This window comes from Canis lupus, chromosome 30 (assembly GCF_048164855.1).
Source record: "Canis lupus baileyi chromosome 30, mCanLup2.hap1, whole genome shotgun sequence".
Taxonomy (NCBI): Eukaryota; Metazoa; Chordata; class Mammalia; order Carnivora; family Canidae; genus Canis; species Canis lupus.
This window is the reverse complement of record NC_132867.1, coordinates 28,343,973-28,369,742: the sequence shown is the minus strand read 5'-3', so window position 1 is coordinate 28,369,742 and position 25,770 is coordinate 28,343,973. Positions and strand designations below refer to the sequence as shown.

Genomic DNA, 25,770 nt, shown 5'->3' with positions numbered 1-25,770 from the left:
ATGGTCCACAGACCACATTTCAAGGTGTGCTGCTCAAAGGTATCACGGAATGGCAACGGGCAAATTCCAGAAGGGCCCAGTGGGTGTGTTTGGAGATGGCAGTGTGCATATGGGTAAGCAGCCAGTAGCATGTGGTTTATTATTAACCTGTGCTAAACAGGTTTATTTTTAATGAAATACTGCAATCTTCCCCACAAGATGCAAAACACTAAGGCCAGATGTGGTCTCTGTACTCCTATTCTATCACAATAACAAGGGCAATGAAACAAAATGTCTGCACATCTCAATATGAGTTCAAGTGCTTTTGTGACTATTCGAACTTCTGATCACTTGTAAGTTGATATCAATCAATATTTGATGCCATCTAAGAAAAATACACTTTGGTCATTCTTTTTTTTTTTTTTTTTTAAGATTTTATTTATTCATGATAGACGGGGGGGGGGGGGGGGGGGGGCACTGAGCAGAGACACAGGCAGAGGGAGAAGCAGGTTCCAGGCAAAGAGCCTGATGTGGGACTCGATCCTGGGACTCCGGGATCACGCCCTGAGCCAAAGGCAAGACCCTCAACTGCTGAGCCACCCAGGCGTCCCTACTTTGGTAATTCTTTGCTTTAAAAAGTTAAGTTCCTTTCATTTCAGAGTTGCCTTTCCTTGAGGCCAAACTGGTATAGAAACCTATTGTTTCCTAACTTCTGAATTAATGTTCCAGTAAAAAAAAAAAAAAAAAGAAATATGGACCTTGTAAAGAATTCTATAAAGATAAGAGTTTCATAAGCCAAACACATAACAGAAGTTGAATGAGTCTTGAACTTTATTGGTTAAAAAAAAAAGCCATGTACTGGTTTGTAGATTATACATATTCAAAATCCTTATAGTAAATGCAATGCTAAATCAATGCCTAACTTCTAATATACTATCAAATTTTAAATAAATGTTAAAAGTAATTACCATCAATTTACCCATCAAATAAATGTGTATTTATTCTTTCTTTTTCTCCAAAGGTTCTAGTGAGATTCTGACAGAACTTCTTGTTGAGAAATACAACTCATTAATTTACTGAATTCGAGCTAACATCACTCTTTGGCTTTCCCAGCACATTAAGACTATTAAAGTCTCTTTTATACATGATCATTACTCTACAGACCTACCTTGAAGACATTTTAAATCACTATTCTTACTGTAATCAAAACACTTTTTTTCATGTGTTGACCCATCCAGTCTATTATCCTATTCCTCTTAGAACAAACTACAAAAATTATATAGCCAATAGCCAGAGGCTAAAGCTTACTAAAATATGAGACCCTTCACCTGAATATTACCAGACCATGGCAACCTATAGTATGCATTTATTTATATGTTAACCTAATCAGTTATTGGCGATATTTACATGGCTGTTTAATTTTATATTGTCTATTGTCCCTGTTTCCAGGAGTGTCATCTCAAATTAAAAAAAAAAAAAAAAAATCTGCCATAGTCCTCTATATTCTTAGCTCTCCATATACTAAATACGAATCTGTGATAAAAGTATGGCTGTCTCTCTTTGCAAAAGACAAGACCCATAACATCATCCAATAACCAGGGTCTAAATTCCAAGTAAACCTCTTAATGTAATAAAATATGTTAAGGCTCAAATTATTTTCCTTCTAGGAAAAGGGCCAGCTTTCTTATTCCTCTAAGCTAATAAATAGCACATACTCTGCTTATTTTCACCTGAGACATCTGCAGCAAGACTGAACTTTACAAGTGCCCCTTACCCTTTGCAACTAGAGTGTGCCTGTATAAATCACTAGAACTGCAAGCAGTATGATGGACTTGGGCAGAGTTCAAGGAAACTAAAACACAAAGTAAGTCACTCTGCTCAAAAAAACGAAACGAAACGAAACGAAACGAAACGAAAAGAAAAGAAGAAAAGGAAAAGGAAAAGAAAATTAAAAAAAAAAAAAAAAAAAAACCCAAACACAAAACCTAGCATGCCTTCTCCAGTGATACTGGGGAGGACAGAGACTGGGCTGAGCTCAGACTGGTGCACATCTACGTACGTGAGCAGATCCCTGGCAGGCTATCTGCTCTGCCTGCCCAGAGTGGGCTCTTGGCAGCCACCTTGCTCTATTTGTCCTTGCTCTCTCGTCACAGAAGAAGACACTGAGCTGAAATAAGCCAATTAGATGCTCACTTCCTTGGGAATTTCAAACTAAAACCATAGTGTCTGTCTGGACTAGACCCTAGAGGAGAGTGAAACTATTTAGGAGCCACACTGCAGCCACTCTTCCCATACGCACTTAGTAGCACAGAGAGTCACCCTGTGGAGTGCAGTGTGAGCAGGTGCATCAGAGATAGGCTAAGAGAGAAGATTCTCTGGGTTCCTGGTAGTTTTCTACTCCTTGTTCCTTGTTCTAAGGCCTGCTCCATCCTTTGGCTTCTACATGAGACACACCTGTATCCTTACAACAAATCCATTGATTCATTCATTCATGCTTCAGATGGTTTCTGTTGTTTACAGCCAGTGTCCAAATTAATATAACAGGTAAACAGGGTACCAACCACAATATATGAAAAAGTTTTTAATTTTCCACTTTTCTGAAGGTAGATAAAGGCACAGATTGGCTTTTTTTTTTTTATTTTTCTGTGATGAAAGGATTCTGTGTGAATCCTTTCTGGATTCAAAGGAGGAAATCACAACATTATCATAACAGCCTGGATAAAAACAACAGCATTAAATAAGGATATGCACCTCCTGGACATTTTTTCTAAAATGTTGTTGTATGATTGCTATCCGTTGCTAGAATGTTTGTGTTTGAGGACTTGCTACAATCACAATTTTAAACTTTCACCAATAATTAACAAAGACTCAAAACCAAATATTCAAAGAATGTTTTTACTACTTCTAGGTGCTGGGTCCCTGCTGTCTCTAACCACAGTGGTCTTGTTTCATGATACTTCCTTTCGCCAACCCACTAGGGGAACAGAGAACATGGGTGCAAATTAATCCATTTTTCACTTAATTTGTGTTTCGATGCTGGAATAAATAACAAGATTCAATAGAGTAAGTATTCTTCTCACTTAGGGTCTCATTAGATCTTAAATTTTCTATTTATACCAGCCTATGAGTTTTTTCCATAGATGAAAGATCCATGTTGTTTTATTTGCTCTGGTATCAACTAAAACAAGTTATTTAAGTCTACAGTTCGTTTAAATGAACAACTAGAATATTAGCTTTTAGAGACACCAAACACAGCACAAAGAGATTAAAGTGTTTCATTATTTCTCTAATCTTTACTTAACCACTAAGAATTAGGTGGACAATGGGGGCTGGGTGGTTCAGTTGGTTAAGCATCTGCCTTCTGCTCGGGTCATGATCCTGGGGTCCCAGAATCGAGCCCCATGTTATGGGTCTCCCTGCTCAGGGGGGAGCCTGCCTCTCCCTCTCTCTCTGTGGGCCCTCCCCTCTCCACCTCATGCTCTCTATCTCACGCTCTCATGCTCTCCCTCAAATAAGTAAATAAAATATTTAAAAAAAAGAATTAGGTAGAGGGCAGCCCCGGTGGCTTAGCGGTTTAGTGCCGCCTTCAGCCCAGGGTGTGATCCCGGAGACCCCGGATCAAGTCCCATGCCAGGCTCCCTGCATGGAGTCTGCTTCTCCCTTTGCCTGTGTGTCTCTGCCTCCCCGCTTCGGTCTCTAATAATTAAATAAAATCTTAAAAAAAAAAAAAAAAGAATTAGGTAGACAGTAAGATTATCCTTAATTTGTGTATCATTTTAAAAAAAGCACCCAGAAATAGTTCTCAATTTACTTAATATAGCATATCACACTAAATATGTAAAGTACTCATACAAGTAAAATAGTCTACGAAAACGCTCTTTTTTATTATTTCCTAAACTTTCTCAAAATGTCATAGAATTTGCTTTCTTAAAATGGTAATTGGTAAATTTTGAAATTAATGTATACTTGAGCATTATATCTGACTTAGGAATTGAAATAGCGATTTCCTTTATAAAAAAGAATGAATGTGTGGAATTTAAGTAACAAGAAACTTATATACTTACCAGCTTCTCAATTTCTGATTCAAGATTCTGTATGCAGTCAAGTTTCCTCTTGCGACAGCGCTGTGCAGCAATTCTGTTTTTACTTCTTCTTCGAATATCATGGATACAATCCAGTTGTTCTGGAGTCAGTTTGTGCATTTTCAACAAGGATTGAAAATCATTTCGAGAGAGTGAAATTATCCGTTGTGCATTAAATGGCAGTTTTACCTAGAATGTAAAATAAACATTAGTAATTGTTGCCGCACTATGGAGTTATACTTAAATCTAGGAAGAGGAAGGTATACATCTATATTTTCCAGAGAACTTCATTTAGACTTAAAAAAAAAACCGATCTCTATTTCCAAATTCTATGTAATCACTTATAATAAAGACTGTTATTTGATATTTCTAGACTATTTTAGAAAGAGTTCAGAAGACAAGTAAATTGAAGAACACTTTTTTTTTTTTTTTTTTTAGCAAATCAAAACAACACAAATATTCGTGTATTTAAAACAAAAAAAATAGAATTTATTTTACTGGGGTATGTTAATAACCCACAGATACCTTTAAGCTTCTTTCTAAAGTGTTTTTAATGTGTTTAACCAAACAAACAAACAAACAAAAAAGTCTGTTTTATACTTTGATTTACATCACCATGCAGCTGATTTAACACTGGTATAATTATACTAATAATTTCTAAAGCATTTCAGAAAATTAAGTTTTCTGCCAAGAGAGTGGTAGTTTCACATAACTCAACTTAAAAATCTACACATTTCACTTTTTCCAATATAGAAATGGTTAGAAAAGCCTTATGAATATTTTAAAGTCATTTCCAAAATACTTAAATTTGGAAAAATATAATTTTTTAAATAAATTGTTTGACAATTATACTAATCATCAAAAATGCTTACAAAACATTGATCAGTTTCTCTGAGAACATACTTAATTTCTGTTTCAAACTTACAAAAACTAATTATATACAATGTTTTTCAATGTCTTAAATGCTTTGTTTTTTAACATTCTTTTCATAGTTCCAAACATTGGATTTATAAATGCCGCATATAAATCTGTAACTATAACTCATGCATACATTTACTTCTTAAATTAAATCACCAATAACCTCCTTTCAAAGCCAAGGGGACAAAAAAAAAAAAAAAACAAAAGAAAACCTCTGTCCCTCTTTTAAACCCATGTCACCCAATAGCTAGGAACCTAAAGAAAATGATAACGAACGAATAAGCCTTTATTATCACCAGAATTATGGTAATGTTTTACAGAAAAGCAGCTATCAAATACAAACATTTGTACACAAAGTACACAGATCATGCTTGGTGGTTAATCACCACACCAGGTACGTGTCACTTATGCTAAATTATTATTAGCTGAAATGGCTAAGGGAAAATAAGAAAAAAAGTTAATTGGCTCTAAAAAACTAAGGCAAAGAAAACTGCATTAGAAGCCACATTCCTACACCTAGTCACTGCTAAGTCATTGCTAAGTGACTAGTCCCAGGCCCAGAGATCCTGTGGCAATGAATAAGATTGGAATATATGTTGCATTTTTCCAGGAGTTACCATTTGCCAATCACAGAATCATTTTTTTTCCCCCTCCTGGGACATGGTATTTGATTTAAACAATTCAACAGCCCAAGTGTGAATCCTCTCCGGGGCAAACATAAATATACCTGCTTGAAATAAACAAACACGTCCTTCAAACTCTGTCACTCTTTTGGTACTGATCACGCGGTTTTATAACTGTGGGTTTCCTCCTCCCTCCCTGAGCCTGCTCATATGTCCCTAGTGGTGCAACAGGAGCTGGCACAGAGTGAACCCCGATTACTGGTGGTAAAGCAAGGACTTAAGAACACATTTTCCCCTCACCTCACATTCTTGTTCTCTGGCTGAACAGGGTTCGCTGTCACCTTCGGTATCGGTCTCGGAGTCGTCCCCCAAGCTAATCACACAAGCATATGGGCAAGGCTCCTGCTGGGGTTCTGAAGCATACTCATCGTTTCCAATTTCCAAATTGCTTGAACAGCCTTCGGTACTCAGAGTACTTATAAAAGGGCAGTTGACAGAACTCAACGTTGTAAAAGTCCTCTGTCCCGGCTCGGGGCTCTCGCTAATCCGGATACCTAACCAGGGACACTCTGACCGCTTCTGTGAGTAGATCTGTTCAGAACTGTCTTTGGCCACAGCAGGTGATAACTGCATTTGGCAAGAAGAGTCTGTGCTGCCAATGTCACTCCAGAAGCCTTTTGCTAGATGTTCTGCGACTTCGCGTTCCACACTACTCCGATCACTAGAGGCAAGGCTACTATCTTCCCTGGGGCCAGAGTCAGATTTCAAATGTAAATCCTGACTTTCACCAAATGTTTTCTCCTCTCGAACCTCTGTACCTGACAAAGGCTTTTCTGTTAACACTGCTGTGTTTTGCATTCCAGCAAAATTCAAGTCACCATATTGGTCATAGGTGTGTAAAAGGGACAGAGAATAGAGCCCGTGAGGGTCTGCAGACGAGTTGTGGGGGAAAGGAGTCACTTCTGATTTTTCTGATGGGCACTGAGAAGCAGGATCTTTCTTCTTGGTTTCTTCATGTTCTGTTGCTGATTTACTTTCTTCACATTTTAAAATCACCTGCAGATCTGCACAGTCCTGGATTCTTCCCAGACACTCATTTTCAGATGTCTCATTCGGCTGAACAGAAGAAGCATGAACATCTCTGACGCTGGATTCCACAGTACGGACTCTGTCAGTTCCAAATGCTTTTTGGAATTTTCTGTATTTGGGGCATAAAGATGGCAAAGCCAGAGCAGCATCCTTTTCTAAACACATGGATTCACAGGTTTGACTGGCACTGTCTTGTAGAGGAGATGATACTTTTGTATTTGCTTGATACCGATGCAGTTTCCACTGAGGAGTCTGGACATTTTTATTTTCCAAAAATTCCTCCACTTCGTCAATTTCTAAATCCCTCTGGTCCAAAAGTGAAAATTTAAGGTCTGATTTTTGACAGTGTGATGGCATGCATTTCTTTTTTAGGCATTCTTGCTGGTCAGCAGTGGAGTCCAAAAACTTAAATCTGAGAAACTGAAAGCAGGATTCCTCAATGTCACGTACACCTAAAAATTCCACACACTTGCACACTTCATCCACATTGTCCTTACTTAAAATCAGCTTGGCAGTGTAGGCAAACTGAATTAAAGGTTCAAATCCTTTAACTGTCACCTGTTAATATACAAAATAAAAACAGATGCATCACTTGAAAGTGGTCTAATAGATAAAGTAGAAGGGGAATAGAGAGATGAATAACTTATTTGTGATCATTACACAACGGGTATTTTTAATTTGGTATGTAAAAATATTCTTCCAGAAAACGTAAAGCTACTAGGAGTCTGGAAAAGCATGCTTATCACACCCATTCATTGGAACCATAGCCTTTACTTTATAGATTCCACTCTTAAAGATGCATGAATTACAGTTCTATTCACATGAGGTAAAGACATTAAACTGCCATTATGACATGTGCTGCTACTTTTAAAAAGTAATGGCTAACCTGTAACTGGTCATTATCATTTTCTTGGTATTCCCTTATTCACTGACCTCTGACACAGAACTGATAATCTGTTGATTCCCCAAACTATAGCTAAAATTTCACAGAAGGATGGTGGCCAGCATAAGCTAAACTGTAGGCTTAGTATCCATCACAGAGTATCTCACAGAGATCTGTCATAAACAGAACAAGTTCTACAAACTCCTCTTAACAACTTCTGATTTGTGTCCCAATTCCACACGGCTCAACGCTCTTCTAGTTGCAGTTACTAATTAAATAAAAGCAAGCTATCCTAAGAAGAGTGCTTTCCAGTCCTGTGAGAGGTCTCCTGAGGCAGGACATAACAAGGATAGAAACATTTAGGTGCTTGAGCTCCACAATAGGCTGATGGGAAACAGATGCATAAAACCAAGCTTTATGACACAAAATCATCTTTTGTTTACCAATGCATAGAAACAAACTCAAGAAAGAAGAAAGGAGGAACAGGACACTTATGGAGTACCTACTTTCCATGAGGCCTTGTCTTAGAAAAATGGATGATCCCTAGAACCCTAAACCCACTCAGTTTCCCATCACAGGAAAAGATCCAAAGGGAGAGAATATGACATAGGGTGGCCACTCTGAGCATGACCTTTCCCAATATCTATAATCTACTGGCTGTGCCTTGCTTTGGCCATTTTATCAAAAAATAACACAGGGTGCCTGGGTGGCTCAGTCAGTGAAGCATCTGACTCTTGATCTCAGCCCAGGTCTGGATCTCACAGTTGTGAATTCAAACCCCAACACTGGGCTCCACACTAGGTGTGGAGCCTACATTAAAAAAAGAGGATGAGGGCAGCCCGGGTGGCTCAGCGGTTTAGCACCTGCCTTCATCCCAGGGCGTGACCCTGGAGACCCCAGATGGAGTCCCGCATCGGGCTCCCTGCATGGAGCCTGCTTCTCCCTCCGCCTGTGCCTCTGCCTCTCTCTCCTCTCTGTGTATTCTCATGAATAAATAATAAAATCTTAAAAAAAAAAAAAAAAAAGAGGATGAGGGGTGGTGCCTGGGTGGCTCACTCCATTAGGCGACCAACGCTTGATTTCAGCTCAGGTCGGGATCTCAGAGTAGTGAGATCAATCCCTGCCACAGGCTCTATGCTGGACAAGGAGCCTGCTTAAGATTCTCTTTCTCCCTCTCCCTCTGCCCCTCCCTTACGTGTATGTGCACTCTCTCTCTCTCTCTCTAAAAAAAAAAAAAAAAAAGTAACATAACAATGGGTCAAGTTATTCAACTGCTAAGTATTGATAACTAACATCCAAAACGAACAATTCAAAAAACTAAACTAACAATTCTACATGTGAAATGTCATAATTTCCATGAGAAAAGTTAAAGCAATGAGTTGCAGAATCAGGGAATGGCTCCTCAGCCATATGACAAGAAGGACATTTTTATTTTTAATTTTATAACTATAAAGAGATTTAATTAGGTTCAATTAAATTAAAATCAGGGTGACTTCCAGAAACATGGACCCCTTTCCCACCTCTTCTGGTAGAGTAATGTTAAGCTCTGCATCGGCCTGGCCTACAATTCTCGAGTGGAGGTAACTGCTACATGCCGCCAGCACAGACCGGTGGGCGCGGAACCGCTGGCCCTCCACGAGGACAGTGATGTCGCACAGCACGTCCTTCTTCCGCTGGTCGTTGAGGCTGAGCAAGACATTGGTGCTGTGCACCGAAGATTCATAGGCAAAAACCGCGCTCTCACTCAGAGACATTCTGCATAACAAATGGTGTCGGGAAGTCCAGTGAAAGCATGCTTCTAGTCGTCATCAATCCTGCAAAAATACATGTAAGATTGCACTTAAATAATCGTTAAAAGTATTTTTAAATGACAGTGTCAAAGATAACTTAAAATACTCATCTCAAAAACGAAATGAAAACAAAAGCCTCTAGAGAACCTAAGACACATTTATCATTTCGTTTAAAATATGTTCTTCACAGCAAGTTTTAGTTTTTCTAATTTTAGGAAAAAGGATCTCAGGATGAGGGAGGGAAGAACTTTTTGAACCAAGGATTTCAGAGCTCTCTGAAAGTGAGACATTTCACATTGAGAAAACACCTCCAATGAGCAAACAGACCAGGTCCAGGAAATTTCTGGGTGGCATCCCAATCCTGTTGCTTTATGACGTTAATGGGCCTATGTGCGTAGTTCCCCTGACCCTTGGGATGGGCCTGACAGTGGAGCAAGCATATGGCATTCCACCATTTCCCTACCCCTTTCCCCAACATTTGACAGCTGGTAGGAGGCTTTGGTGCTTTATAAGAAGAGACACACTGTACATAAGGTAAAGTTCCTCCAACATAAAGAAGAAAATGGCATGAGAAAAAAAACCTCAAATTTGTCAAGCCAGATCTTAACAAGTCTTTTTATGTAATAAGTCTTACTTTACACTACAAAACAGAGGCAACAAGTACAACTATTTCACCATTAAGAACATGCTTTACCATACACAGAATCTCTTGGTTTTCTCAAAATGTTCAAACATAAGTTATCAAAAACGTATATGCATTTTAAAATACATTTTGAATTCGTTTTCAGTTATGACATATAACTGCCCACCATTTTTTGAGCATGTACCAACTACTAGCAAAAGAGGATAGCCACAATATATGTATGTCTATATATTTTTAATCATGTACTACTACTATTCTTATATATTACATATTATAAAACACACAGAGACTGAAAGTAAGAGATTAGAAGTTAAGTTCTGGTATTTTCTTCCAGAGCCCAATGGGCAGTGGTGAGCACCCCCCAAGCTGTGTGTGCATACCCCACTATGGCATGATGACCAGGCTGAGAAACTCCTCACAGGTATCAATCCCGTCATTGACTTTTGTTCTTCTGAACTAAGTCACTGCCTGAAACAAGAAGGTTCTCAAAAGTTCAGTGACTGAATAAACGTTATTGTTTCCAGACTCTCTATATGCCAACAAAAATGAAAGGAGACAAGAGGACTACTAAAGTTCAGGCACACCAGGCCCAGATCACGGGTGACTTCTGCCTCAAAGACGGGCGGTTTTAGTCACAAACACATGAAATGCATCTATAAATTCTATCCTACTTATGTGTTTATCTTTGAAGTGCTCAATATAGCTAAAATGTTAAGTTCCTCAGAAGTAGTCAATGAAAATAAAATGTCTCATTATGTGGTTAAACTCTACCCCAGGTTAAGACTCACAACCTACCATTTACTGATTCAGCACACCACATAAAATCATGGCAGCTTCAAAGTTAGATCCTAGAACTAACTCGACTTTTGGGTGGTGCCCTTTCGAAAGAGTAGTAAATTCCCCTTAGTGATTGGTCTTAATATTTCAGTTATCAACACAAGGAATTAAAGTTAGGAATAGTAAGGAAGAACTGTCATTCAGAGAGGTCATGTACACTGTATGTTGTGATAGCACACAGACCACTGCCCTCCACTGTCTCTAAGACTGTGTACCTTCCCCAGCCAAGCTCGACTCAACAGCTTTCCATACTCTGCCCCTGCACCCAAGTCCCCCGCCTCTTTATTCTTTTCTGGCATCTGCCTTGCAAACCCTTAAAACTTGACTAATCTTACTTTTACATCTTGTCATTCTGCCAAACACCACACAGGCAGGCAAAACTATAAAAACCTATAGGCTGGTGTCACCATAAAATTGTGGTGTGCGATTTCAAGGATTCAGCATTGTTATCCAGTACTTTTGTGTACCCTGATATCCCCCTTCTCAACAACAGTCTTCCTTTTTTCCTCAATGAGTGTCTCTCCCAGTAGACAACCATAACTGGGATCCAATCTCAGAAAATACTACCCTCTACCACCTCCACAGTTCCCTCTCACGTTAAAAACAATCCTTAATGTCTGCTCCTAACCTCATGCCATCCTTGCTTCTCTGGAACCCAGTACCTTCTCTTAACACTCTCTTCTCACACTCTCTTCTCACCTACATCCAATTTCTCTCTTTATGCTAGCTTCTTCTCATTGGACTTTGCTAATAAATACGTTTAAGTCTCTCAAGAAACTATCCCAAAGACACTAACAACTAACAGCAAATATCCATTAAACTATCATTCTGTACCAGGCACTGGCCTGAGGTGCTGACATAGCTCATCTTATATACTCTCCACCATAGTCCTATGTCATGGATGCTCTTATATCATCCCAACCTCACAGAGAAGGAAACCGAGGCTCAGTAAGAAATATCTTGGCCGCAGTCAAAATGAGGATTTGTACCAAGCACCTGACTGCTCCATATTTGTCTCCAGTTAGTATCTGCTGAACACACAGAATAGAAAGTCACTGCAGTACTGTGGGGAGCCACGTATTACTAAAAGGCTGTGCACAAAAATAGGGAAATGGGCCTCTGAGGAAGCCAAAAGCAAATGAACTGGGCCTGAACTTCAAAAAGAGGATTCTGGACTCTTTAACACTGCAACCTAAAGGTACTCTGGATCCTCAAGGAAACTACAGCCCAAACAGTTCCCATACCTTCACTTTGGAGCTGCCGTCAGCCCACCTGTGGCCTCAACTGCTACTACGCACCTCGAATTCCACAAAGGATATTCTTGGCTCAACCCTCCTGTTTAGGCAGTTCGGGGTGACAGGTCCACTTCATAAGTTCACAGCCAGCTTACAGATTTGCTGTGAGATACAGCTTGGGTGATATGCCAACCTCAAGCCCCATCAGCTACAGCTGAGAGAAGCCAGAGATCCAGGTAGTACAACAAACAGTCACTGAAGAGGACCCCTCTAAGAAGTGTCCCACTTGGAACACCTGGGTGGCTCAGTGGTTGAGCATCTCCCTTCGGCGCAGGTCATGATCCTGGGGTCCTGGGATCGAGTCCCAAATTAGGCTCCCTGTAGGACACCTGCTTCTTCCTCTGACTATGTCTCTGCCTCTCTCTGTGTGTCTCTCATGAATAAATAAATAAAATCTTAAAAAAAAAAAAAGTGTCTCACTTAAAGGCATGTGCATATCATGACTGGTCTTGCTCCCAGAGACGCATCTGGATACCTTCTTTAGCCCCTGTAGCCAATCTCTTACTGAGACCTGCTACCCTCTGCCTCTAAACACTGAGACCCACTTCTCTCCATCTGCACTGCCACAGTTCTGGTCCAAGCCATCACTGGCTCTTGTCTAGACAAATGCTGCTCAGCCTTTTGTAATGGCTTATAAGCCCACACATGTACAAATATATTAAATAAAAGTGAAACTAAGTTTCATATATCAATATTTTATCCTTGCTAGTGCAAAGTACTCTCATTTCTACTCTGTTCTATTAAAAAAAAAAATTCTAGTTGTGATCCACTCAATTTCAAGAACCACTAATGACCATCATCTCAGGCATGGAAAACACAGTCCGGTGGCTAATACACAGTCTAGAATCACACATTGTCTAAGTTCAAATCTCAGCTCTGCCATTTCCTAGCTTTATGACCTTTCGGCTAGCTGCTTCACCTTGCTAGGTCTTGGTTTCCTCACCTGTAAAACGGGAATAACACCACCATCTCCTCACTGGATTGTCGTGAGGTCTACATGGACAATGAGGGTAGAGTTTAGCATAGTGCCTGGCCTATAGCAAACAAATAGTAAATACCAGCTGCTCTTAATAATGATAGTAATAACAAAAGCTTCATCCCCCCCAAGCCCCTCTAGATCCTCTTCAATTCTCCCACAACAAAGTGATTTCTCCCTTGCCACCTAACGTGTCTTCCAAATTCCTTAAGATCAATTCTAAATCCTTAGCCTATCCTCCAGACCTGAATTAATCCAGCCTCATCTCAAGCCTTTGTCTCCCTCTCTTGCTATTCTCCAGCCTCACCATCCTTCCTTCCATCCTGAAGAACCAGTTCCTTTCAACCTCAGGGCGTCTGAACATGCTGTGCCTGCCACCTGCACTCCTCCTAATCCTCAGCCGGCTAACCCCTCACCTTTCAGATCTTAGCTTAAATGTCAAACTCTCCCTTGACTTGTTTACTGCCATAACTCAATCACATGACATAACCGTACCTGACTCAATGTAGGAACTTGCTTTTGAATGAATGAATTCACATACTTACTACAAATACAAAACCTGGATCATCTACATGGTCTCCCAAACACTGTGCAATCAGTTATTCTAGCATATATAGGAGCAGTGCCCCTAAGCCAAGCACTCAGAGAAAAGTCCTTGGATAGCTTTTCCAAGAATCAGGAGCAGCAAAAGGGAGCCCACCTCTGGGAGCTAGAAACAGATCTATAGGACAACTGGCCAAAGAAGAACAAGACTTGGCAATTATAAACACAGCCAATACAACAGACTTGCCTGAAGAACGATGCCATGACCTTGGCCTCATCAGTATGGGGTGCTACAGGAAGTTAATCTGAAAATCAATTTTCCTAATTCGGAAAGCGATCTAAGAGGTCAGTAATCCCTTTTTACCCAATAACATAATGATTAAGGAATGGCACAGAGCCGTCTAACATCTGTTAGTGATCTTCTAACATTTCTCAAACCTAAAAGGCAACAGTACCACACAAGGAACCTTCCACATCTAAAATTCTGTTAATTTATTAACATCAGATTTAGATTCCTATGTTATACCTGAATTTTGCCATATTCTTGGAAATACATGCTGTTGTTGTAATTCAAAATAAAGGTTTGCTGACCTTTGCAACTTGCTGATTCATTCAGTAATGCTGATAAAGGATGAACAAGCATTTTAAAGCTTCCTGTACTTCAATTTGGAAATAACTTCTGCTCTCTGTTCAACATGTACAATTTGTTTTAATACAGTTACCATTTGATGTTTTTGCTTTCAAAATGTTAAGGAAAATAAGATGCTACGGCTCTATCACATTTTCATAACTTCAAGGATAATTTCCTTTAAAAGAAAAACTTTTAAAAACCTAAAGTGAGTATCCAGTATCCGATCATGGGCTAAGTACAATGCTTCAAAACAAAACTTCAGAAAGTAACTGTATGAGGATTAAATCTCACACATACAAAAAATGGAATTTCGTTTCCCTCAAGTCTCACGGAACTTTTTTTTTTAAATTATCAATGTATAAGGGCACACAAAACAATCTAAGACCAAGAAATCACTTAAAAGAAAAAAACCATCATCCAAACATCCTTTATCTTCACTGAACAACGATGAATGTCCTTTTACAAGTATTCTTAAGCTACCCAACAGATTTAGTGCCATGAAAACACTAATAAAAAGATAGTCCCTACATTCAAGAACATAACCTAGAGATGTTCAAAGTGAAAATGATGCCTTGGGGCAAAGGAGATGACAAATATCATGATAATCAACTTACACAGGAATGTGAACATTCCTAAAGGTATTTGTTTACAGTAAGTCTTCTAACAAAAACTACTTCCTGGTCAATTCTCATTTGACCATAATATTCAATTAATGAGAACAATTATTTCCAATTATCAGACCAAGTTCTGTTAGCCCAGGGCCCTTGGGGGTGTGTGTGCATGCATGTATGTCTATATATATGGTTGGGCATAAGTTGGACATCTGATAAAGCACAATGGGCAACTGAATTGGCCTTTATATAAAAGCAATGTTCTCCATCTGAAGCCTGGAAGAATTCCTTAGAACTGCCTTCCCTTTCTCTCTAGCAGCCATTTGGAATTTCTACCTTTTCCTTATTGCTGCTGTCCACCACCAACTCCATCACCCTGTCAATCAGCTTTGCCTCACTCAGTTTCAGGTCAGTCTTTAATGGCTCAGAAGACAGGAAAACTCCTCTTCGCACATCATCCTTCTTGGCTCCCTCCTAAGCTTCAAGCTCCCCTGAGCTAGTTTCTGTTACAATTTACCCAAGATACCAGAGTTTGAGTGTTCTTCTGATATTAGGCAGCCTTACCTTCTACTGTTCAAGAGGATGCAAAAGCCTCAACAGTATTGTGTGTGTACACCTTTAGTCCTTGGTCTTTTTCTTTCAGAGCCCTTACATGTATTTATATAAATGCATAAATATACACATAAGTTTGTTTTTATTTTTTTTAAGTTTTTTTTAAGTTTGTTTTTAATATAAGGTAGCGATGCCCACAGGAAAATGTCTTTTTAAAAAGAAGGACTTTTCCTGTTACCAATCCCAATTTGAAAGAACCTTAACATCAAAAAGTCTGTGGCAATTTAAATCAGAGATAATAATTTAGGTCTATGTTCTTCCCTACATTCTCAGACCTGACTCACCTGCCAGGAAGAATAACTCAGTGACCAAGATTTGCTATTTTCTTTAAGTTTTCGCAGATTTTTTAAAAAATATTTTATTTATTTATTTATTCATGAGAGACAGAGAGGCGGAGACCCAGGCAGAGGGAGGAACAGACTCCCTGTGGGGGAGACTAATGTGAGACTCCATCCTAGGACCCCCCATCACATCCTGAGCCAAAGACAGATGCTCAACCACTGAGCCACTATGGTGCCCCTAAGTTTTTGCAAGTCATAAATATCATACTTGTTTAAACATCATATCTGATTATCATTTTTTAAAGATTTTATTCATTTATTTAACAGAAAGCACAAGCAGAGGAAGTGGCAGAGGGAGAAGGAGAAGCAGACTCTGCTGAGCAGGAAACCTGATGTGGGGCTCAATTCCAGGACCCTGTGATCATGACCTGAGCTGAAGGCAGACACGTAGCTCACTGAGCCACCCAGCTGCCCCTTCATTTCCTAATATATTCCTCTTATGAAAAAACTCTGAAGTATGGCTAGATAAGGTAGATAAATGTATAGATTTTAAAAATCTAAATGAAAACAGAAAACTTGAATTAAGTAGAAGACCTTACAGAACCAACAAAAACAAGAACATTGTTTTTAAAGGACTTTTTTATAAGGACATATGGGAAAATGACTTGGAAATCGATGTCAAAACTATGTGACTGAAGATGCCACACATCTTCATAAAAATGAGATCTTCATCTTCTCATAAAAATGAGAAGTGGGGAATGGAGAAGGTGAGCAAGTCACTACAATTTTTGCACCTCATGGTTCATTCCCTGCTTCCATACATGGAGATCCGGACTTTTTTCCACTTATTATTTCCTCACATGCATTTAATCATGCATCTTTTATTATATTTACTTGGCCTGATTTCCTATCTGAAATGATAAAGGGATTAAATTATACACAGAGGAGAGAAATCTGAATGGTCAGAGAAGTTTGAAGACTTTATTTACAGACTCACCAACTACGAGGTCAGAAACAGAAGGTTTTTTACTTTCCAAGTCAACAAACCCAACTTTGATGATTCTGGATAGTACATTTAAGATAGCTTGGAGGGGAACAAAGGAAGAAAAAAAAAAGAAGGAATGTAGGAAACTAGAGCTCCAGAACCCAAACAAGAATAACGGATTCCACTATTATACCTTCGTACTGAAAAGAATTTAAGAAACAAAGAAGTCTTTCATTTGCTTAATGTATTTGGCAGCTACTTGATCCTTAATAGGATTGTTATATCTCAATCGAATTAGTTCATGTTATGAAAATATGAACTGGCAACTAGACTTGGCCCACAGCAATAAAGCTAATTTACTGAATACATATTTTTTTTATCAGGCACTCGTCAGCCACTACTTTCTGTATCAACATTAAGGGATGATTTACATAGAACTGCACTATTTAAAGTATATAATTCAATGAGTTTTGACACTTGTATATGTGCCTGAAACTACCACCAAGATCAAGATACAGAAATTAAAAAAAAAAAAAAAAAAAGACACAGAAATTTCATCACTTAAAATTCCACATGTCCCTTTAAGGCCTCCTCCTTCCCTGTCCCCCTAGCTCCAGGTAACCAATGATCTGCTTAATGTCACTGCAGATTAGCAGGCATTTTCTATGATTTTTATAGAAATGGAATTACACATTATGTCCTCTGGCTTCAGGATTCTTTCATTCAGCTTAACGGCAATCATACTGCATACATCAGATACTTCTCCATTGCTGAATAATATTTCATCATAGGGCTATACCACTATTCGAGTAGCCACTTAACTATTGATGGACTATTCTAACAAAGATGGATACAACTGCATAGTTTCCAGTTTGGGATTACTGTAATAAAGCTTCTGTGAAAATCGATATGGACATATACTTCATTTCTCTTGGGTAAATAAATACCTAGGGATAGAAGACTTGAGTGAAATGGTAGGTTTATGTTTAACTTTTCAGAAATTGCTGAACAGTTCTCCAAAGCAACTGTATCATTTTAGACTGCTACCAGCATAAGAAGTCTGATTGCTCCAGTCTCAGCAATCCGTGGTATTGTCAGTCTTTTAAATCTTAGCTACCCTAATAAACGTACAGTGGTATCTCACTGTGGTTTTAATTTGCATTTCCTGATGCCCACTGATGTCGAGCACCGTTTTTATGTGCTTATTGGCCATTTGTGTTTCTTCTTTTGTGAAATATCTGTTCAATTTTTCCACTCATGTTTACTGGGCTGTTTTCTTACCGAGCTGTAAAAGTCAGCAGAATTTTTATTAGGATTGCAGTGAATCTATGTACCAATTTGGGGAGAACCAAAATCTAAAATGAGTCTTCTCATGAACAAACATGGCAAATCTCATTTACTTAGATCTTCTTTCAATGTTATTCTGGTGTTTTTAGTAAAGAGGTCTTGCGTATCTTTTGTTAAATTTATTCCTAACTAGTTTATGTTTTTTGTAGTCACTATAAATGAACTTGCTTGCTAAACTTCATTTCCTGGCTTTCTGCTGCTACTATGTAAACATAAAATCAAGTTTTTAAGTATTAACCTTGAATTCTGCAATGTTACTTAATTCACTTATTAAGCACCTTTTACAGTTGCTTTGCAGATTCCTTAGGATTCTCTATGTACATAATCATATCATCTGCAAACAGAGCTTTACTTCTTTCTCATCTTTACACTTATTTCTTTTTCTTCCCTTATTGCAATGACTAAATAGAGACACTGCTGAGAGCCAGCATCCTTACCTTATTCTGTTATAAGGTAAGTTTTTGATATTTCACCATTAAATATTATGCTAACTGTAGGTTTTCTAAGATGAGCAACTGCTGGGTAGAAAAGGAGGTGTGGTAGTTATTACCTCCAGTTAACTCAGGGTTCCTACTAGAAACTCAAAGGGGAAAAAAGCAAAGAGTGAAAATTCCCCCAAATTCCCCAGAACAGTGAAATTCCCAAATTCATTCAGCCTTCCCCAAGGGCACCCTTCATTCCTACACCACTTTCTAAGTACATCCTAAGATCCCCAAATCAGGAACTGTAGATTAGAAAGGCATAGAGTAAAAAAAAAAAAAAAAAAAAAAAAAAAAAAAAAAAAAAAAAAAAGAAAGGCATAGAGTGTTTTATCAGAAAGCACACCTAAAACTGAAAGACTCTATCAGAACCACATAAACATAGTGCCTAGCTGCTCTAAAGATCACTAGAGTGGACGGCACAGAATAGCATTTTATATTTGATGACACACCCTGCCAGCTGAGCAACTTACTTTACATCTCTCTGACGTTTCCTTTACCTTTTGGTAAGGTAGGGACAAGAATAATACTTTCTATTGGGAGGATCAAATGAAATAAATATACATAATGTTTTTAGAACAGTGCCTGACATATAATGAGTGCTCAATAATTGTTAGCTATTATTTGAATTTGATGCTAGAAAGGTTTTTTGAGTAGCATAAGGCAACACTGAAACTCTAGTTAAAGAAGGGTAATAACATACTACTTAGCTTTCCCAGGCCCAATATCGACACAGGTATAATAGACACCGTTAAATGGTTTTCAACTTTCAGAACAGACAAATAATGGAAGACTTAATACAGTTATAAAATGGGATAGAGATATTATTAATCTTGACAAAATGAAAGTAAAATTGACAGGCTGGGAGATGTAATCAGAGAGAACTGAAAGGAAAGCTAGTATTTCTGTATGACTTATAACACTGAGTCAAAAGATACTTCCTTAGATTAGTGAGATCAAATTAAGAAATAAAACAAAATGTGGTGCTGCAGAAGTGACCAAGAACAGAAATGAAACAACGGATTATAAATATACTTATAGTAGAAACAACAAAATTAAGATCCATGGTAAAAAGGCAGTCAACAGACAATATCTTAGGTTCATAAATAAACTGAGGTATAAACATCTTAGAGACAGAGAGATAACTACCATAAAAATTAAATAGCATAAATAAGTAAAGATGAATATTATCTATGAAACAGAATTAGGGGTAGGGTGGGGGGGTACAACAGATAGGGTAGCTTCATGATACATCTTTCTATATTTTTTAAACCAAAAATGTATTACTCTGATTAAGAACATAAAAGATATTTAAATAGTAAATAAAAAATATTAAAATTAGGTTAAGTCTAAATTGTTGATAATTTGGTTGTGAGTCTTAAATTTTTTGAAGATTTTCCAAATAGAAAAAATATTTGATAAAGAGAAAAATCAACCTTTAACATTTTATATTATTTTGACAAAACTAGGAAGTGGGAAGGTAAAGAAATATAATAAGATTCCTTATTTAGGAGCAATGTTATACATATGGTTTAATATTTTATACTGACAATGATACCAATTCAAATAGCTTCTTTTAAAAATTAAGGGTATCTTCTAAAGAAATGACCTATTGAACTAACAAACCACTAGAACCTTACAAAATCTGATGAAATCTGTATTTCTACCAAGAAAACCACTCACATAATAAAATTCTGCATTTGTTTTTGGTAGAACTGATAAATTGAACCACAAGCTGATGCTCTGAGACCTGCAAAATTGACAAATTTCTGCAGTCTCACCAAGAAAAAAAATATGAATACACAGCATTCCCATTATCACACAAAACATACTGTAATGACTCTTCTCCCAATACCCTTCCATCTATAATAAGATTCTCTACTTGCCTTAATAGTAGAACTCCCAAAGAGCCATTTACATACACTGTCTTCACTTTCCTCTCTTCCCAATTTCACTTGAGCCCACTAAAACCAGGCCTTTACTCCTCCATTCCATGGAAACCACTGCTAACTGTCAAATTTTCAGTCTTCTAATACAGCATCTCAGCAGCATTCAACAGGTTGATCATTCTCTACCTGAAAGCCTTTCACTTGGTTTCCAGGATACCACAGTCCTGATTTCCCACCTTACTGGCAGGGACTTGTCAATTTTCTTTGATGGATTATCCTCCTTTTGCAAATCTCTAAACACAGGAGAGCCCAGGGCTTAGTCCTCAGATCCCTCTTCTTCTTTGCACACATTTCCTAGGTCACCTCATTCAGACCCAAAGCAAGGACAGGATCACATATGGAATACTGTACATTCTCATGAGTATATTTGGTCTAATCCCAGCAACTCTCTTGAACTTTATACTCATGTACTCAACAGCAGACTCAAATTACTACTTGTATATATAACAGGCATCTCACATTTAACACACAAGAAAACTTGTCTCCCCACCTCTAGTTATGATATATGTCAAAACGTTAATTATGGTCACATCTAGGTAATTTTTGTTTGTTTCTGCAAATTCTTAACTATAAATACATATTACTTTATAATCAGAAAAATGTTAAAATAGACAACTATAAACAAAAAAATGCAGTTCACATTTATTTCAATTGAAATTGAAAGGCTCCTTTCATTGAAATTTGAAGCCTCCCAAAGAGTCAATTCCGAAGAATGCCAAATACTTTTTCTCCTTTATAATGTATATTTCCTCTAGTCATCCATGGTACCGGTTTGTCATGACAGTGTATGAAATTCATGAGCAACTCTAAACACAGTAGCCTTCATTGATACCTTTGCAATAATCATGAAAGAATAAAAGAAACTGTATAGGACTCTAAAATAAAGAATGACTTAATGTGGAAAAAAGAGAACTCAGTTACAAGAAAATAAGGGGGAAGGATCCATCAAGTCAGGTTTAACTATTTAAACAAGGGCAAATGTGCATCTATCAGACTTACGTAGCTCAGTAATATCTCCTGACCTATTTTTTTTGTCTCACAAAAGCCTTTAAAAAGGGTAAAAAGCTAAACACACAGAATTATGAGATGCAAAAGAAAAGACAGTTTAAGCTATTTTAACACTACCAGCAGAATAATATTGGAAAGAACAGCAGTACTGGGATACAATTAGAGCTTTGCCAGTATTACCAGTGGGATCTTCTATGAGCTACGTGACTTCATGCTTCAAGTTTCCCATAAGAAAAACAACAGTCTAAGAATCGAATGGTTTGGTGCATTTAATATCATAGTGTTTGGCACGAAACCATTAATATTTTATTATTATTATTGTCATCATTATGCAAGTGACCAACAGAAAACTGTATTTTAAGAGGTTCTACAGGCCCAGGAATTAAGTTACAAAATGCAGAGGCTCCTAAATCTTTAAGAATAAAAATTTAGTAAGCCTAAGATCTCAAACAAGGTAAAAAGAAAACATCAAAACTGGCCAGTCTGCTCAGGAGAATTGCTAGTTTCACAGAGCTAAAGAATTTCTAATTAAAAAAACAAAACAAAACAAAACAAATTCATCCAGTATGATCCACTTCCCTACTTCTGTTATAGATGCAGAAACTGAAACCCTGAGGGGTTTAGTAACTTAAAGGTTGAAGAGGTCTTCTGCCCCAAATCCAAAGAGTACGATTTAATTCACACACATGACCTAAGAGGCACATATGTGCAGGTTTTCTTGGGTGAGGAGGATGGCAGGGCAGGTGAAAGAGGGATGGAAGAATTAGGCACAGAGAGAAATGTCTCAAGTACCTTGTCTGTTAAAGGACATTCAAGGAATTGCAAATTTCCCTTTATTACTCAATATCTGATTAATTTCTGATTAACATTTCTTGGATTACATAAACAATCTCATATATCATTAAAATGAATTTAACATTAAACTATGCTGAACTTAAGTCAAAATCTGTAGTTATACTCTATATACGGAAAATTTAAGAAAAATAAAAAGAAAATTTAAAAACAGAATACTAGGAGACATTTCACTAAAAGCTACTTTCAATACAGGGTATTAAAATGTTCATGTCCTATATTCAAATTAAATATTATAAATTCTTCCTATGTCATTTTGTTTTCAAACTATAAAAAGTATAATCATGATCCAAATTATTTATTTCTGATTGCCTAGAGGAAGTGAAAGTCCTAAAACTACATCAAACTATAACAAAACTATAGATATAGGGATGTCTGGGTGGCTCAGCAGGTGAGCCCCTGCCTTTGACCCAGGGCATGATCCCAGGATCCCGGGGGTCGAGTCCCACATCCGGCTCCCTGCAGGGAGCCTGCTTCTCCCTCTGCCTATGTCTCTGCCTCTCTCTCTCTCTCTCTGTGTCTCTCATGAATAAATAAATAAAATCTTTTTAAAAATAAATTAAAAAATTTTTAAAAACCTTACAGATCTAAGAGTTAACACATATAGTATGCAAAGTAATTGGAAGGGGGAGAGGCAGGAGACAAACAACAATGAAGAAAAAGTGCCTTCAAATTCCCAAGCCCTCCTTATATATCATCTTGCTCCAACTCATAATAAATTTGAGTTAAAAAAAAAAAAAGATTTAAAAAGTTGTGTAATAATTTTAATTAAATAAGGCAGCAATTATAGGCGAATAATTAGAATACTGAATGAATCACAGATCTGAAATTTTTTAAATTAAGTAGAGGTATGAAATTGAAATGCTTTATTTAAAAATAACCTGATCCCCTAACCCCTGAGAGTCACCGTAGTGCTGCAGTATCTCAATATACATAATATACATAGCTAAAACTAAAATGTTTAAATCTCTTTCTTGTCATTTTATTAAGTTAACTTGGAGGTCAAAATCACCATCTCTAAATAGGGATTTCCAAGCCGCAGACTTTCCACCTAAGCCCTCATAGCCACTTTCCCAAATACAATAATTACAAGATTTTGCTAAATAGGTAAATATGAGGCTTGTAAAAAAAAAAGCTGAAATATTTCTCAGTGCAAATATTATTCAAGGATCACTGAGTAGATAAATACTATTGCTTTTTACCTGAGACAATTATTTTGGCAGTATAGGCTTCCTAAATTCTATTAAAAAAATTAATACCATTTCAAAACCCTACCTTAACCATCTATATCACGGCCTCCTTGTTATTATCAAATAGGAAAACCTATTAGCAATTAATTTCTACTTTGTGAATTTACAACACTGTTTATGTACTTATATCATTTGTTTACTTTTCACAAGCATACATGGCACCAAAACCTGGCACTGAAAAGAAGGAACAAGAATGACAAGAATAAAACTCCTTTAGTATTATCAAAGTACTCTAAAAAGTTTGGAAATGTAAGAAGAATGCTATATAAATTTAAAGTGGCATTATTCTTGAAGTCCGAAAAGAATAACAAATAAACTGACCACAGGACCACTTTTCCTCCCACTATGGGAATGTGTGTGTAGAGAGAGTGCGACGCTCCTGTTTGTATCTGTAACTCAAGACTTTGAGTTCCAAAGAATCTTGCCCATCCAAGTCAATGAATCAAGCACTCTATTCCAGCCAACCCAGTCTCACCACTCAGGAGAGCCACAGATATCACAGGTGCGCGTGCCCTGCAGACTAAGAGAGAAAGGGGGATTCTCTTGGTATAGATATAATCAGAAGCTACAAAATATAATTATACATTTTCCTTACCCTGAAAATATTAAGAAAGGACATAGAACTTTTGACCTGTTTAGAGTACTGAGAGAAATACACTCCTTCCATAGGGTTTTTTTTGGGGGGGGGGGGGGGGGGACAGAACAGGCATTTTCAATTTTAAAATATTTTTAAATAAAACATGTATCTAATCTGACTGTTAAAGTAAGACTTGATCATGGCAGGAAATATAATAAGATGGGGGGGGGGGCAGTCACCTAAAATTCCCAATCAAAGAAAACCACACTTTCTTTTTCTACTTAGAAGTATATGTCTGTGTGTAGTGATGGTGTAAATAATAGGCAAGGGCGGTACTGCTGACCACCCAACACCATTCACTCCCTCATTTTCTAATCATACCCTGATTGTGTTCACAAATCTACTCTCTACCTAAGGCCATGTGTTTCTGGGGAAGCAGATCCTGGTCCCAACTGAAGATGAATGATGATCCATCAGCTAATCACAGTGGTCTCATTTCCCTTGATATTGACTCATTTAGGTATGGACTTATGTAAAATATTGGCCCAGGAACAGAGAGAAGAGGGTCAGGATGGCATCTATTATGATGCTTTGGGGAAAGGTTTTACTTACTAAGAAACATCCTAAGGGGAAAATAAATAGTCCTCTCCCAAGAAACTTAGTCACTGACTCCTGACACTTGAGCTCACAGCAGCCATCTTGTAACCATAAGAGGAACCAGCCAAGAACAAAAGAAAGACACATCCTGCTTCTTCAACCTTTTCCCACTGACATAATTTTGTTATATACGTACATACACACACACCCTTCCTGACCCAACTTCCCCCTACTAAAATCCCTCTTCTCTACTGTTCTTCCATGCTAAACTTCTCCAAAGAAATGTCAAAACACGCTGTTTCCTCTGCTCAACTATGCATTCATCATTGACTTCACTAAGGCTTTCCTGATTTCTTAAAACTTAGGTTTCTTATATTCTATGGTTCCCAAGGACATTTCACATGTTGCTGTTACAGCAAGTAACACATGCTATAGTAATGGTTTGTCTCTTAGTAACTTCTAAAAAGTTTTATATTCCCAATATCTACAAAAGTTCCTGGCATACAAAGGCATAAATATTTCTTTCATAAGTCAAATGTAAACCCAATACCTAACAAAGGCATACCACAGATGATGAAATGAGTTTACCAACCCTACTATCTATACACACCAAAAGCTGATTGTGTGTTTGTGTTTAAGTTTGGGGAGAGGAACAGCATGCAAGGGAAGATAAGAGACCAAAGTGCCTTGAAACTTAAAAACACAATTATTCTTTACTCTTCAGAGATAAGATAGCTGCTCAAAGTTAACTCCGTGGAGGGGCAGGGCCAGGGCCTGAGAAGCAAAGGCAGGGAACCTAGTCTCTGAGCTCCTCTGCCACTGCTGTGCAATGCCACCAACCTGCTCCGGAAAGGTGTCCCGGCCCTCCTGAGGTCTGGAATAGACAACAAACCAGGCCAGTGACAATAGACATGCCAGGAGAAGCAAAACACA

At 37.8% G+C, this 25,770-nt stretch overlaps 1 protein-coding gene across 5 annotated transcripts in view; it reads right to left on the bottom strand.

Annotated features, from left to right (window-relative positions):
• Positions 1 to 25,770, bottom strand: part of BACH1 (BTB domain and CNC homolog 1) — a 43,205-nt gene that overhangs the window by 10,594 nt on the left and 6,841 nt on the right. For 4 of the 5 annotated variants that reach the window (XM_072806691.1, XM_072806689.1, XM_072806690.1 and 1 more), the window contains 3 exons: positions 9,095 to 9,388; positions 5,903 to 7,249; positions 4,044 to 4,250 (listed from right to left, as the gene is read on the bottom strand). In XM_072806691.1, the coding sequence (XP_072662792.1) occupies positions 4,044 to 4,250; positions 5,903 to 7,249; positions 9,095 to 9,328 (1,788 nt within the window). In that variant the 5' untranslated portion in view covers positions 9,329 to 9,388. Of the gene's footprint in view, positions 1 to 4,043; positions 4,251 to 5,902; positions 7,250 to 9,094; positions 9,389 to 10,387; positions 10,476 to 25,770 lie in introns of all 5 variants that reach the window. The other variant, XM_072806693.1, reaches the window with a different exon arrangement.